We start from the raw sequence: 16294 nt of genomic DNA on the forward strand, positions 1-16294 counted from the left end.
CTGAGCATACTCTCATCTCAGTGAGTGGAATGGAAGCATAATTTTATACTATGTAGGTATGTTTCTTTCTATGTGTCTCCTCACAGCACTCTTTGAAAACTAGATGAGATGAAATGTACAATGTCATAAATATGAAAGTGGAACTTGACCAGTATCAAAAGTAAACAACAAACTAGGCTTTGGAAACTCACAGATCTGGACCACTGGAAAACACTGAATTTGTGTAGACCTTTCTTCACTTGAAAATGAGTAAAGAAAAAGAAACAGGACTTATTTAAAAGGAGTACTTAGAATTAAGAAAAAAGAAATTTCCTTGTGCATATTCAGAAGGAAAGTATACCTCAGTAGGAGTTACTGAAGGAATCATAGGAATATAATTATAGTTATAGAAATTATATTCCTATAATTTCTAGACCTAAGTAAGGTCTCGAAAATGTAAGTAAAAGAAATAAGTTCACCTCTTTGAGTTATCTCAATAGAAAGCAAAGATGTGGAGATAATAAAAACTTCTATGAAGGTAGGGACTTTTTTGCTCATTGCTATAAAGAGAGCACCTAGCATAGTTCCTATAGCCTATTAAATATTTATTGTTATATTAGATACACCTTATATACCTTTTCAGATTCAGTGTCACCTGCCACTCTCAGTCCCATGCTCTGCCTCATACTATTAACTACCACTTCAGCCTATAATATCTATACAGCTCATGTGGTTCTATCACTTGAGGTCAACCAGCTGCATGCCTAGCACATTTGTCTCCTTGTACCACTTCCAGATTAGGATACAATACACAGCCATGGTATATATTATTTCAGTTATTGTATTCTTCATCTCTCTTGAGTTGTTTCTTATATTTTCTAACTCTTTGTTCTAACTCTTTGTTAAAAACTTCTAACTTCCTGCTCTGTGTATCCATTCTCCTCCTGAGTTCTTTGATCATTTTTATGATTATCACACTGAACTCCTTCTCAGGTAGACTGCTTATCTCTACTTCACTTAGTTCTTCTTCTGGGGTTTTTTCTTATTCCTTTGTCTGAAACACATTCCTTTGCTACCTCATTTTATCTAAGTTGCTACTTGCATTTTTATGTATGTGGTAGGTTAGATACTTTCTTGACCTTGGAGAAGTGCCCTCTGTAGGAGGTGTCCTATGTGTCCCAGCAGTGCATTCCCCTCTTGTCACCCAAGCTATATGCTCCAGGGTTTCACCCTAAGAGGGCTGGGTGAGTCCTATTGTGATGGGCTGCCTATGTGGGTGGTCTGGCAGGCTCTTAATCTGGGTGGTTGTCAGGTTTTGCATTGTGCAAATGCTGCTGGCTGCTGTTTAGCAAGGCCTGGTCACGAGGTAACTGATTGCAGAACCCTATGGGGCCCTTGGGGCTAGTGCTGGCTCACTGATGGGCAGAGTCAGGGTCCCAAAGACTTTGGGGCTACTGCCCACCCACTGGCGGTAAAGCCAGATCCTGGCAGTCTACTGGCAGTCACAGCTGGTTCCTGGAGCCTGACTGCAGGGCCTAGCAATTCAGAGCCTGTTTCAGATTGTTGGGTCTAGGTGGGTATGAGGTCCAGGGTGTCCTGAAGGTTGCATCGGTCTACTAGTATGCCGGGCTAGGGCCCACCTGGTCCCAGGGTAGGGTCTGGCTTGAGTTGTGAGATCGTAGTTGTCTTGCTTCTAATGTCTGCACATTGGTAGATGAGGCTGGTCTAGAGGCTTGGTATGGCTTCCTGATGGGAGGTTTCTGTCCACTGGTGAGTGGAGCTGGGTCTTGGCCCTTTGGTAGGCTGGGCTATGTCTAGGGGCAAGCCCAGAGGCAGCTGTGGGCTTCCTACTCTTTAGGCAGCTCATCTGCTAATGGGTGGAGCTGTTAGTTAAACCCAAAAACCCAGTTAGTTTTTGGCCTGAGGTGTCCAGCGCTGTCACCTGCAGACTTTTGAATGGGCCAGGTCTTGGAGCTAATGATCCAATACATCAGCTGCCACAGTAGCAATGGTCATGCAGCTAAATGTTCCCCAATATGTTCTCCACCAGCGTCTATGTCCCCAGAATGAGCTGCAGCTGCCCCTTCCCTCTCCAGCAGACTCTCCAAGACAAGCAGGTAAGCCCCGGCTAGGCGCCTATCAAATTATTTCTTCTGCTCTGTGTCACAGTATGTGTGAGACTTCACTTCAAGAGTGAAGTTTCTACTTGCCCTAGTCCTGTGAGGCTCCTTCAATTAAGCCCCACTGGCCTGTAAAGCCAAATTCTCTAGAGGCTTGTCTTCCCGGTGCCAGACCCCCAGGCTGGGGAGCCTGCCATGGGGCTCAGAACTCTTGCTCCTGTGGGAGAACCTCTGTACTATATTCTCCAGTTTGTGGGTTGCCCACCTGGAGGGGTATGGAATTTGATTATATCACAAGTCCACCTCTCACTGGTCTCGCTGTGGTTCCCTCTTTATTTCTTTAGGTGTAGAACATCTTTTCTGGTAGGTTCTGGTCTTTTTCACTGATGGCTGTTGTAAAGATAGTTGTGATTTTGGGGTGCTTGTGCGAGGAAGTGAATTTAGGGTCTTTTTACTATGCCATCTTGGCCATAGTGAAAATGCAGCTGAATTTTATACACTGATCTCATATCTACCAAATGTGTATATATTAGAGTGTCTCAGATTCTCTAGATAAGGAACCAACATAAATGGGTGGATATTGCAAAAACGTAAATTTCAACTAAATATATGTAACAGTGTACAAATTTAAACAATATGAATTTTTTTTAAATCCTAAAAAGTACTGAAAAACTTAAAAACTAAAAGCATCAAGCAAAGATTAAAAGCTTTTTTATTGGGGAAAAGCTAGGAATAAATGATAATTTTAAGATTTCTTCTAGAACTAAGATTCTATTACTATTCAGAATTAGTTTTCTGACTTCATCAAACTATTGGCTTAAAAAAAATTATACCATGAGTAAATAAGTCAACCACTATATATCTGTAAAGTTTACACTTTTCTTTACCCCTATGGGTATGTGACACAATGGATTTTTGCTTTAAAATACATATATATAATATATATTAATCTGTTACTCAAACAAAAATTCTGCCCTGATATATAAATCTTGCAATACACTAAATACATATATAAATAAATATTTAAGTATTTACATTTATATATGTCACAATTATATATGATGTTAATTATAATTATATATCATATGTAAACATAACATTTATATACAGTATATTACATATATAAATATATGACATATTTATATGGGTAGCACCAGAGAATGAAACTGTGCTTATACAGGTATGTGATAAATTTTAATTGTATGATTTATTTTAAATAGCTTAAGTGTAAAAGTTTATATACATACATACATATATGTTTATATATGTATAACATATGTATGTATATGTATATATATTTATGATTTATTCAAACACTATTTTCTGATAAAGATAATTATAAAATATATAGTTTAATATCTTTCAAAATACTTAAAAACACAAGTTTTTCAAGTACTTCCACTTTATGAGTAATATTACAAAAGTAAGTATTTTGATATAGAAAAAAAATTTCACAAACTAAAACTACTTAGAACATACCAAAATAAAAAGTCAAAATTGGATTACTCTTTATTGTTCATTATAATAATAATAAATATTATATATATAACACACAGGTAGGAATTTTAGAAGCAAACAATAAATGAATGCATCAGCCTTGTTAAAAACTGAAACAAAAAATGTATAATAGATAAACAAGATTGTACTGTGTAGCACAGGGAAATATATACAGGATCTTGTGGCGGCTCACAGCAAAAGAGAATGTGACAATGAATATATGTATGTTCACGTATAAGTGAAAAATTGTGCTCTACACTGGAATTTGACACAACATTGTAAAACAACTATAACTCAATAAAAAAGGTGGCAGGGGGTGGGAAGGGATAGACTGGGATTTCAAAATTGTAGAACAGATAAAAACGATTATACTGTATAGCACAGGGAAATATATACAAGATCTTATGGTAGCTCACAGAAAAAAAAATGTGACAATGAATATACATATGTTCATCTATAACTTGAAAATTGTGCTCTACACTGGAATTTGACACAACATTGTAAAATGATTATAAATCAATAAAAAATGTTAAAAAAAAGAAAAAGACTGAGAACTGAAAGGAACAATACAGGATGCTTCCTGCTTGGAAAAAAAAAAAAGAAATCTTTGAGCACACTTTTCCCAATTTTGTGAAACTCCTGACTTTCCCAGTTAACTATTCCCAGTGTGGTGTATATAACTCCAGGTAGTTTCTTTTTGTTTTTTTAAATTTATTTGTTTGTTTGTTTGTTTATTTACTTATTTATTTATTTTGAGTTATAGTCAGATTACATTGTTGTGTCAATTTCTGTTGTACAGCACAATTTTTCAGTCATACATGAATATACAATTCCAGGTAATTTCAATGCACAAACATAAGTACTCACAGAAGACATACTGTTGTCATTTTGGGGTGCTGATAATAAACAAAAATGCTGACATTCTGATTAAGGACATTTCTATAATGTTAAATTAATGATTGAGTATACTTGCCTGACCAAAGTGATATCCATATCCTTTTGGATAAGTTCAGTCTGTTTATTATTCAACTGTAATGACAGAGCATTATATTTACTCTGTGACACTTCAATTTCTTTCTTTGCTTCAATTAAACTGTCTTCAAAGGCCTAAAAGAAGAGTACTTTTATCACAATCAAATATAATAAATATCAAATAAATAAAATTAATAGTCTGTTATATTTAACTAAATAATGTACAAAATGACAGTGAAAACTTGGTAGGGTTTTAAATTTTACTTTTTTGTTTTCATTAAATTATAAAATTTTTAGTACAATCAGTAACTTTCACACCAGCCATAGGTTACTTTTTTTTCAGAAACTGTAAAACTATCACGACTTCCTGGTGAAAGTTAAGAATCTAAAACAAATAAACTTGAAAACCTATATAGAAATTTACTTATTAAAATTAAAATTAAAATAAAAAAGAAAGTATTGTAAAATAAAAAAGTTGTTAATTACATGAACAAAAAATGAGCTCATTTATTTCAACATTAATCAGGACGAATGGCACATATTTTATTATTTCCTGCATTATTTAAATGCAGACACATAGATACACTCAAATAAGAAAAAATGGTACTATAAAAATATCAAAATAATCTTACAATGTTTGAGATTCAGATCATGCTGAATTCTCTTGACTATGATGAAATTTCACCTAAAGTTCTTCATAACTGGTCTTTTCTTCCTGATAATTTGCTAAATCTTTTTTTGTTTTGAAACAATTTAAAAACTGATGTTATATTTTCTCAAAAATATATCATAAAATTAATTTTAATTATTTTCATAAAGTATGAAATGAACATTTTACCTAAAACTAGACTATGCCCATATATACACTATATGTTCATTATTTCTAAAAGTGAGCACCAGGTTTTAGATCAAGCACCAGAAATCTACTCTAGCAAAGCTTCCATACTTCATATATTAACCCTGTAGTAACAAGAGTGATCTTTTAAAGACAAAAATATTAGCTTTCAGCCAAGATAGCACTGTGAGTACAGGCGTATCTCGTTTTATCAAGTTTCACTTTATTGCACTTCACTGATACTGCATTTTTTACAAATTGAAGGTTTGTGGCAACTCTGCATCAAACAAGTCTATTGATGAAATTTTTCCAACAGCATTTGCTCACTTCATGTCTCTATGTTTTGGTTATTTCCACAATATTTCAAACTTTTTCTTTATTATTGTATTTGTTATGGTGATCTGTGATAAATGATATTTGATGTTAATAATACAACTTCTAAAGGCTCAGAATGATGGTTAGCAGTTTTTAGAAATGAAGTATTTTTAATTAAGGTATGTAAATTGTTGTTTTAGACATAATGCTATTACACACTTAAAAGACTACCGTGTAATGTAAACCTAACATTTATATGCACTGTGAAACCAAAAAATTTGTGCAACTTACTTTATTACAATATTCATTTTGTTATGGTAGTCTGGAACCAAACCAACAATATCTCTAAGGTATGTCTGTACTTCTTAAATTCACATTTACTTAAAAAGAGTAAAGATAGATACATAGGTAGGTGGGGGGTAAATGGAAGAAAGAAAGAAAAAGTGAGAAAGAGAGAAAAAGAGAGAATGAAGAATGAGAAGAAAGGGAAGGGAAGGGGAGACAAGGGAAGGGAAGGGAAAAAAAATAACAAGTGTTGTCTGAGAGGTGGAGAAGTTGGAACTTCTGTACACTGTTGGTGGGACTGTAAAAATACTACAGAAAACAATGTGGGGGTTCCTCAAAACATTAAAAACAGAACTACCATATAATCCAGCAATCCCAATTCTGGGTATATCTTCAAAAGAACAGAAAGCAGGGTCTTGTAAAAGTATTTATAAACCCATATTAATAGTAGTAAAGTAGAAGCAACCCAAATGTCAAGTGAATAAACAAAACATGCTATATACATACAATGGAGCAAACTGGAGCCTTAAAAAGAAAGGAAATCCTGTTACACGTTACAACATGGATGAACCTTGAGGACATTATACTAAATGAAATAAACCAGTCACAAAAGGATAATTATTGAATGATTCCTCTTAAATGAGGTATCTAAAGTAGTCAAATTCATAGATACATGGAGTAGAATGGTAGTTACCAAGGCCCAGGGTTAGGAATCAGTAGGAGTTATTATTAATAAACAGAGTTGCAGGTTTGCAAGTCAAAAAAGTTCTGGTGTTCTCTTTTACAGCAATGTAAATAAACTTAACACTACTGAGCTGTAAACTTAAAAATGGTTAAGATGGTAAATTTTGTTATGTACTTTTTACCACAATAAAAAAAGGAAGGAAATTCTGACATATGAATCACTGTGGATGGAACTTGAGATAATTATGGAAAGCCAAATAAGCCAGTTACAAAAAAAAAAAATGTATGAGTCCACTTATATGAAGAATCTTGAGTAGCTAAACTCACAGAAATAGAAAGTAGAATGGTGTATGCCAGGAGCTTGTTGGTGGGGTAGGGGGTAGGTGGGAAGTTGTTTAATGAATAGTTTCACTTTTGGAAGATGAAAAGGTTCTGCAAATTGGTTGCATAGCAACGTGAATATGCTTAACACTGCTGAACTATATACTTTAGATAAAGACTGTAAATTTTATGTTATGTGTATTTTACCACAACTTTTAAAAAATCTACAGACACCCAGATTTAATTAGATTAGACTGCAGGAGCTTTTTAGGATGATGTAGTCCCATTTGTTTACTTTTGCTTTTGTCTCCCTTGCCTGAATCAACATATCCAGAAAGATACTGCTAAGATCAGTGTCAAAGAGTCTATTTCCTATGGTATCCTCAAAGAGTTTTACAGTTTCATGTCTTATGTTTAAGTCTTTAATCCATTTTGAGCTGATTTTTATGTATGGTGTGAGATAATGGTCTGGTTTCATTTTTTTGCATGGGGCTGTCCAGTTTTCCCAACACTATTTATTGAAGAGGTTATCCTATTCCCATTGTGAGTTCATTGCTCCTTTGTTGTATATTAATTGTACATGTATGCATGTGTTTATTTCTGGGCTCTCAATTCTGTTCCACTGATCTATGGATCTTTTTCTCACAATATCATGCTGTTCTGATTAGCATAATTTTGTAGTCTAGTTTGAAATCATGGAATGTGATACCTCCAGCTTTGTTCCTTTTTTTCAGGATTGCTTTGGCTATATGGGGTCTTTTGTGGTTCCATAAAAATTTTAGAAATGTTTGTTCTGTTTCTATGAAAAATGTCCTTGTGGTTTTGAAAGGGATTGCACTGAATCTGTTGACTGCTTTAGGTAATATGGATACTTTAACAGTGTTAATTTTTCCAACCCATAAACACAGTATTTTTCAACTTATGTGTCTCCCATTTCTTTCAACAATGTCTTATAATTTTCAGTGTTCAGGTCTTTGATCTCAATAAAATTTATTCCCAGGTATTTTATTCTTGTTGTGATTGTAAATAGGATTGTTTTCTTAATTTCTTTCTTCTAGGTCATTGTTAGTGTATCAAAACAACAGATTTTTGTATGTTGATTTTGTACTCTGCAACTTTGCCATTATTTATTTTTTCTGATAGTTTTTTAGTGGAGTTTTTTATGATTTTCTATACATAAAATCATGTCATCCATAATAGTGACAGTTTCTTATTCCTTTCCAATTTGTATTTCTTTATTCCTTTTTGTTGCCTAATTGCTCTTGCTATGACTTTCAATACTATGAGAAATAAGAGTGGCAAGAGTCAGCATCGTTGTATTATTCCCAGTGTTAGAGGTAGAGCTTTTCGTTTTTCACCTTTGAGTGTCATGTTAGATGTAATTTGTCATTTACAACCGTCATTATGTTGAGGTATTTTACTTTTATATAGATTTTGTTGAGAGTTTTTATTATAAATGGGTGTTGAACCTTGTCAAATGCCTTTTCTGCATCTATTGAGATAATCATACGGTTTTCATACTTTTTGTTTATGTGGTGTATCATGTTGATTGATCTGCGGATGTTGAAACCTCCTGACATCATTAGGATAAATCCTACTTGATCATGGTGATGATTCTTTTAATGTTTTATTTGGCTTGCTAATATTTTGTTTAGGATTTTTGCATCTATGTTCATCAGAGATATTGGCCTGTAATTTTCTTTTAGTGTGTTGGTTTTGCCTGACTTTGGTATCAGGGTGATGTTGGCCTCATAAAATAAGTTAGGAAGCATTCCTTTCCTCTTCAATTTTTAAGAAGAGTTTGAGAACAGGCATTAAATCTTTTTTGAATGTTTGGTAGAATTCACCTATGAAGCTGTCCGGGCCTGGGGAGCTTTTTGGATTAATGTTTTAATCTCTGTATTAGTGATTTGGTCTATTCAGATTTTCTGTTTATTCATGACTCAGTCTTGGAAGCTTGTATGATGCTAAGAACTTACTCATTTCTCCTAAGTTAACCAATTTGTTGGCATATAGCTGTTCATAATATTCTGCTATAATCCTTTGTATTTGTGTGGTATCCATTGTTATTTCTCCCCTTTAATTTCTAATTTTATTTTCCAGAGCATTGTCTTTTTTTTCTGAATGAGTCTAGCTAAAGCTTTGTCAATTTTATCTTTTCAAAGAACCAGCTCTTAGTTCCATTGATCTTTTCTCTTGCCTTTTTAGTCTCCATTTTATTTATTTCCACTAAGATCTTTACCATTTCTTTCCTTCTACTGATTTTGGGCTTGGCTTTTCTTTCTTTCTTTTTTTTTCCCCAAGTTACTTTAGCTGTAAGGTTAGATTGAGGTTTTTCTTGTTTTTTTGAGGTAGGCCTGAATTGCTAAAAAATTCCCTCTTAGTACTGTGTCTGATGCCTCCAACAGATTTTGGTTTGTCTTTATTTTCATTTCCACTTGTCTTCAAGTAAATTTTGATTTCTCCTTTGATTTCTTTGTTGACCCAACACTTGCTCAGTAGCATGTTGTTCATTCTCCACGTATTTGTGATTTTTCCAGCTTTTTTGGTAGTTGAAACCACTGTGATTCGAAAAAATACTGGATATGGCTTCAATCTTCCTATATTTCTTGAGACTTGTTTTGTATTCCAATATATGGTCTAACCTTGAGAAAGTTCCATGTGCACTTCAGAAGAAAATGTATTCTGCTGCATTAGAATGAAATGTATTGTTAATATCTATCAAATCCATCTGGTCTAATGTTTAATTTAAGGCCACTGTTTCCTTATTGACTTTCTGCATGGATGAACTATCCATTGCTGTAAGTAGGGTGTTAAAGTCTTCCACTATTATTGTGTTGCTGTCAATTACTCCTTTTAGGTTTCTTCCATTTATAGTATCCTATCTTCATAGATCTATATGGATTACATTCTTTTTCTCTTCCCTTTTTCTGTTTTATTGTCTTGAATTATCCCTTTATATGTTGTCAGTTTGTTACCAAATTGAAGTAGCTATTGTTATTTTTTCTACTTTATCCTTTATGCTATAACAAAGTGTTTAAAAACCTCTTCCGACAAGAGTTATAATTTTCTGATTCTGTCCATCTATTTATCAACCTGCTCAAACTTTTGTATACTTTTGCCTTTTTGTTTCTGGTAGAGGAGCACCTTTCAACATTGTTTATGAAGCAGATTGAGTGTTGATAAACTCTCTCAGCTTTTATTTGCGTGAGAAAATTTTTACTTCTTCTTCATATCTGAACGATAACTTTGCTGGATAGAGTATTATTGGGTGACAGATTTATCTTTCAGTATTTTGAGATTGTCATTCTACTCCCTCCTGTCCTGTAGAGTCTCTACTGAGAAAGCTGCTGATAGCCTAATGGGGTTCCTATGCAGTGACCATCCTTTTTTCCCCTGGCTGAATTTCAAATTCTTTCTTTGTGATTGACTTCTGACAATTTTAAATAATGTGTCTTGGACAAGGTTTTTTTGCATTGAGGTAATTAGGTATTCTCTTAGCCCACTTGTATATCCAGATCCTTCTACAGGTTTGTGAAGTTCTCAGTCATTATTTCTTTAAATAAGTGCTCCCTTTTCCCTCTTCTCCTTGAATACCCATTACCCTAATGTTGCCCTTCCTAAGAGTCGAACAGTGCTTATAGAATTTCATTTTTATATCTCATTTCTTTTTCTACTGTATAATTTTTAGATTAGTATCTTGAACTTGCTAATTCTCTCTTTACTATGGTCTGCTCTGTATACAATGCTTTCTAATGCATTCTCCATCTCACTTATTGAGATCTTCAGCTCCAGAATTTCGGGGGGGTTTTTTTTTTTTTTTAGTTTCAACCTGGTTGGTAAAGTATTCCTTCTGTTCATTAATTTTATTCCTGAGCTCATTCAACTCCCTTTCTAGTTTTCTTATAGCTACTTGTGTTGTTTCATGACAGCTATCCTGAATTCTCCATTAATCAGATTGCAATATTCTATGACTTTAAGTTTGGTTTCTGAGGTATTCTAATTTTCTTTTTGTGGTACAGTGTTACTGTGGTTTATCATGGTGCTTCATAACTTGTTTCTCTGCCAGTGCATTTGAAGAAGGGAACACCTTTCATCTTGATTCTAACAATTCAACAGGTTAGAAATTAGACATCTTTATTTTGATTTCCAGTAGGTGGCGATATAGCACAAGTCTGAGGTTTCTCTTACTGAGCTGCCTCTGGTTATATCTGAGAGTCTGCACTTTTCACCCCCATTGCCTCTGTCAGAGGTGTGGCCCCATGTCTTCATTATTGCTTTTTGTCTCTCTAGAGAAACAGGTGCCTTGCTTTTGCTGGTGTCACATTTGCTGCTGCCTGGGGCACTGGGATGGTGGGCTCTCCCCTAATGTCTGCAATCCTAAGTTGCAGGCCACTGCCATGGGGGAAGAGGCAGTGGGTAGCAGGGTCCTGTGCGTGCCTCTGCAGTGTCCAGTATTGTAAAGTTAATGGGCTCTGCCACTGCAGGTGTGAGTGTGAAGGACCAGAGTCATGGGTACTTTGGTAGATTTAGGGATGGGGTATCAGGCCCCATTGCCACTGCTGCCCAGTTACCTGTGGCTGTGCATGCCACAGTACCCAGAAAGCTAAAGTTGTGTACAGCACTTCCCCTGTACACTGCCAGGTTCTCTAAGGTTGTGGGCTCAGCTGCTATGGCTGGAGGACCAGGAATTTAGGCATGCCTTCTGTGTTCCCTTGGTTCGCATCTTCCTATGTTCTAGTCCACCCACCTTTAGATGTACAAATATGTGAAATTCTCCAGCATTCTTATGTGTTGGGAAGACACATCTTTGTTGTGTTGTGGATGTTTTAGTAGTTGTAGATAGAAGAGGAAAGACAAAGGTAGCTTTTCACTCTGCCACGGTGCTCCCAGTATATAATTTTAAATGTACATTTTTCAACAAAAAATTATAACATAAAGAGAGAAAAGTGTCATCCATACAAAGGAGAGGAAGCAGGCAATGGATACTGCCCATGAGAGGGTCCAGATATCAGACTTGGCAAAGACTTCAAAAAGTTATTATAAGTATGTTTAAATAATAAAAGAAAACTATGCTTTATAATGTACCATATTTTTTAAAAAGGTAAGACTACAATGTCTCATCAAATAGAAAATATCTATAAAGTGATATAAATTATTTTAAAACATGCAAGTGAAATTTCTGGTATTAAAAAGCACAATAAAATGAAAAAAACTCACTAGAAGAGCTCAATATTTATGTATGAATATTGTAGGAACTGAAAGGAATAAGAATAACAAACCTGAAGATACATCAAGAATCAAAGAGTAATAAAAATTAACAGCCACAGAAAAATACTGGATACTACTAAATGCACTAACATAAGCATAACAGAACTACCAGAAAGAGAAGAAAGAGAATAAGGTACAAAAAAACCCCCAAAAAACAAAAAAACAAAAAAACTCAAAGAAACAATGGCTGAAAACTAACCAATAATCATGAAAAACATTAATCTACACATCCAAGAAGCACAACAAACTCCAAGTACTACCTATACAGAGATGTACCAAAATACACATCATAGTAAAAATGCTGAAAGCCAAAAACAAGGAGAAATTCTTAGAAATCAGAAGAGAAAATGACTCATTTCCAAGAGATCTCATAAGATTAGCAACTGATTTTTCTTCAGAAATAATGGAGGCTAGAGACAGATAACATATTCAAAATGCTCAAAGATAGATAGACAACAAGTTCATATTGTATAGCACAGGGAACTATATATTCAATATCTTGTAGTAACTTATGGTGAAAAAGAATATGAAAATGAATATATGTATGTTTCTATATGACTGAAGTATTGTGCTGTACACTAGAAATTGATACAACATTGTAAACTTACTATATTTCAATAAAATATATTTTAAAAGATGCTCAAACAAAAACACTGCCAACACAGAATACTATATCCAGTAAAGGTATCTTTTATGAATGAAGACAATGAGTGACAGCAGCAAAATGGAGAATATGCAGCTCCAAGCCCTCCTCCCCTGGCAGAAACATGGAAACCAGAAACAGTCAGAATCAATGTTAGAAAAATTCTGAAAAGCATTCAAAAGCTTACAGTAACCAAGAAAATGCTGAACTAAGAAAAAAGCATCTTAAAAAACAGTTAAAAGATTTATGAAAATTTTACTTGCCCTTCTGCATCTTATCTGTAGCACACTGGTCATCTTAAAGCCAGTGAGTATTAAAGCAGCAGAATTAATATAGTGGCAGTAGCCCATGTTCCCAGTAGGGATCTTTCGAGAAATGACAGAGCAGAACAGACTTTACTAGCAAATTATTGTATGTGTCTGCTCTAATTTGTCTAGGGGCTACTTGAGGAAATGTTAAAAGATGATTATCCCTGACTTAACTGGGAACACAGACTGGAAAAGTGAAGAATATGCCTCAAAAATACCACAAGGTAGAGTAATAAACTGGGAGCAGTAGCTGTGGGAAATTCTTTGGGAAATTAAGACATTAAAAAGTGCCCATGCATGTGGAAGAGTTTAGAAATCCACACATATGTTCAGAGAAAGATGCATAATCACAAAAGTCCAGAGACACCCCAAGTTTTCACCTTAGAATGACCTCTAAGCTCAGTGCAAGTCTGGATAAATATTTTTAGAAGTCCTAGCAAAGAGCTAATCTACAAAGACCATGAGAGAGATCTGTATTGTATCTGTGTGTTTTTGCTATTTTGTTATTTACTTGTTTGTTTATTTTACCTCTTGGCATTTAAGGGAATATTCTGTCACAACATGAGCAACCAGCTAAAGGACAGAGATTTCAGTGACTGCACACAACAAGGAATAAAGTCTTTGCAAAAATAGGCTGAAAGACTAAACAAAAACAATACCATAGCCTTCACCACTTAAAAAGTAGCAAAGTCTTGGGAAAGGGTATAATCCAATTTCCAGAGTTATCACATTATAATATTCAAATGCCTATCTTTCAACAACAACAAAAAAATCACAAGGCATACAAAGAAACAGAAAAGTCTGCCCTATTCAAAGGAACATATAAATTAACAGAAACTATCCATAAGGCACCTGATACCATATTTACAAGACAAAACTTTAAAACAACTATCTTAAATATATGCTAGAAGCTGAAGAAAAATACATAAAAAGAACTAAAGGAAATCAAAGAAATGATATATAAATCAAAAGAATATCAATAAAGAGCCTGAAATTATAAAAAATGAATCAAACTAATTCCAGAGCTAAAAAGTACAATAAAAATGAATAATTTACCACAGGGTTCAACAAAAGATGTGAACAGGTAGAAGAAAGAAGAAAATTGAACAAAGCCTATGGGAAAAGTGAGATACAATTAAGGAGACCAATATATATATTATGGGTGTCCCAGAAAGTGAAGAGACAGAAAAATGGGCAGAAACAACACTGAAGAAACAACAACCAAATACTTCCTACTTTTGATGAAAGACATATATTTATAAATCCAAAGACCACAACGAAGTCCAAGTAAGGTTAACATGAAGAGACTCACATTGAGATACATTATAATCATACTTTTGAAATTCAGCCAAAAACAAAGAGAGAATCTTGAAAGCAACAAGAGTGTGACTTGCCACATACAAAGGATCCTTAATGAGATTAACAGCTGATTTCTTATCATAAATAATGGAGGCCAGAAGGCAGTGGGATGACATATTTAAAGTGTTAAAAGGAAAAAAAAAATCTGTCAATATTGAATTCTATATCGAGCAAAACCATCCTTCAAAAATATATATTACACGGCACACATTTCATAATAATGGAACTTGTGACAACAATAACATGAAGTGGAGGGAAAGAGCAATATAGAAGAGTTTTGTATGCTGTTGAAGATAAGTTATCAATTTAAATTATATTGTTATAAGTTTACAATGATAAATGTAATCCTCACGGTAATAACAAAGAAAATATCAACAGAATATATACCAAAAAATGAGAAGGGACTCAAAGTGTACCACTACAAAAAAATCAACTGAACACAAAGGAAGACAGTAATGGAGGAAATGGGGGACTAAATAAACCTATTAGACAGACACCAAACAAGTAATAAAATGGCAGAAGCTAGTCCTTATTTACCAGTAAGTACTTTAAATGTACATGGATTAAATTCTCCAATCAAAAGGTAAAGATTGACAGAATGGATAAAGAAAACATTATACAACTATATGTTGTTTAAAAGAGACTATTATATCCAAATACACAAAAAGACTGAAAATGAAAAGAAAAGATATTTCATGAAAATAATAAATAAGAGAGTTGGGATGGACATAAGAGTACCTGACAAAACAGACTAAGCCAAAAACTGTTACAAGAGACAAAATAGAAAATTATATACTGATCAGTAAGTCAATTAATCAGGAAGCTATAACCACTTTAAACATACATGCACCAAAAAAAAAGAGCCCTAAAATATATAAAGTACAAAATTAAATGGAGAAATAGAGTTTTATAATAATAGTTAGAGAATTAAATTGTCCACTTTAAACAATGAATAGAACATCTAAACAGATGGTCACTAAGGATACAAAAAGCCTGAAAAGCACCATAAACCAAGTATACCAAATAGACATATACAGAACAGTCTACCTCAAAACAGCAGAATACATGTTTTTCTTAAGTATGCATGAAACACTCTCCATGTCAGAGAATATATTAAATCAGAAAACAACTCTCAATAAATTCTACAACATTAAAATCATACAAAGTATCTTTTCCAACCACAGTGGAATGGAGTGAGAACTTAGTAACAGAAGGAAAACTGAAAAATTCAAAATATATGGAAATTAAACAATATACTTTTAAACAATCAATAGATCAAAGAAGAGATCATAAGAGAATTAAAAATATTCAGAGAAAATTAAAACAAAAACACAACATGCCAAAACTTACAGGATGCAGCAAAAGGCAGTGTTCAGAGGGAAACTTACTGTCATAAATGCCTACACTAAAAAAGATGACATATCTCAAATCAATAATGTAATTTTATACCTTAAAGAAATAGAAAAAGAATACCCAAAGTGAATCCAAAGAGAGAAGGAAGGAAATAATAAAGATTATTGTAAAAATATTTTTAAAGGCATAACAAAACAATAGAATCTACTAATGCCAAGCTGCCTTTTTAGAGAGTAACAAAAATAACTTTTAGCTAGACTGACAAAAGAACAAAAGAATGGAAATAACTAAAATCAGAAATTAAAATAAAGACATACATAAATAAAAAAGATTACTAGAGAGTACTATTATC

At 33.8% G+C, this 16294-nt stretch overlaps 1 protein-coding gene across 2 annotated transcripts in view; it reads right to left on the reverse strand.

Annotated features, from left to right (window-relative positions):
- CNTLN (centlein) overlaps window positions 1-16294 on the reverse strand; it is a 245958-nt gene that overhangs the window by 176850 nt on the left and 52814 nt on the right. For both annotated transcript variants that reach the window (XM_006208273.4, XM_072959367.1), the window contains exon 6: window positions 4570-4703. In XM_006208273.4, the coding sequence (XP_006208335.1) occupies window positions 4570-4703 (134 nt within the window). The remainder of the gene's footprint in view (window positions 1-4569; window positions 4704-16294) is intronic.

Source organism: Vicugna pacos, chromosome 4 (genome assembly GCF_048564905.1).
Source record: "Vicugna pacos chromosome 4, VicPac4, whole genome shotgun sequence".
In the NCBI taxonomy this organism is placed as follows: Eukaryota; Metazoa; Chordata; class Mammalia; order Artiodactyla; family Camelidae; genus Vicugna; species Vicugna pacos.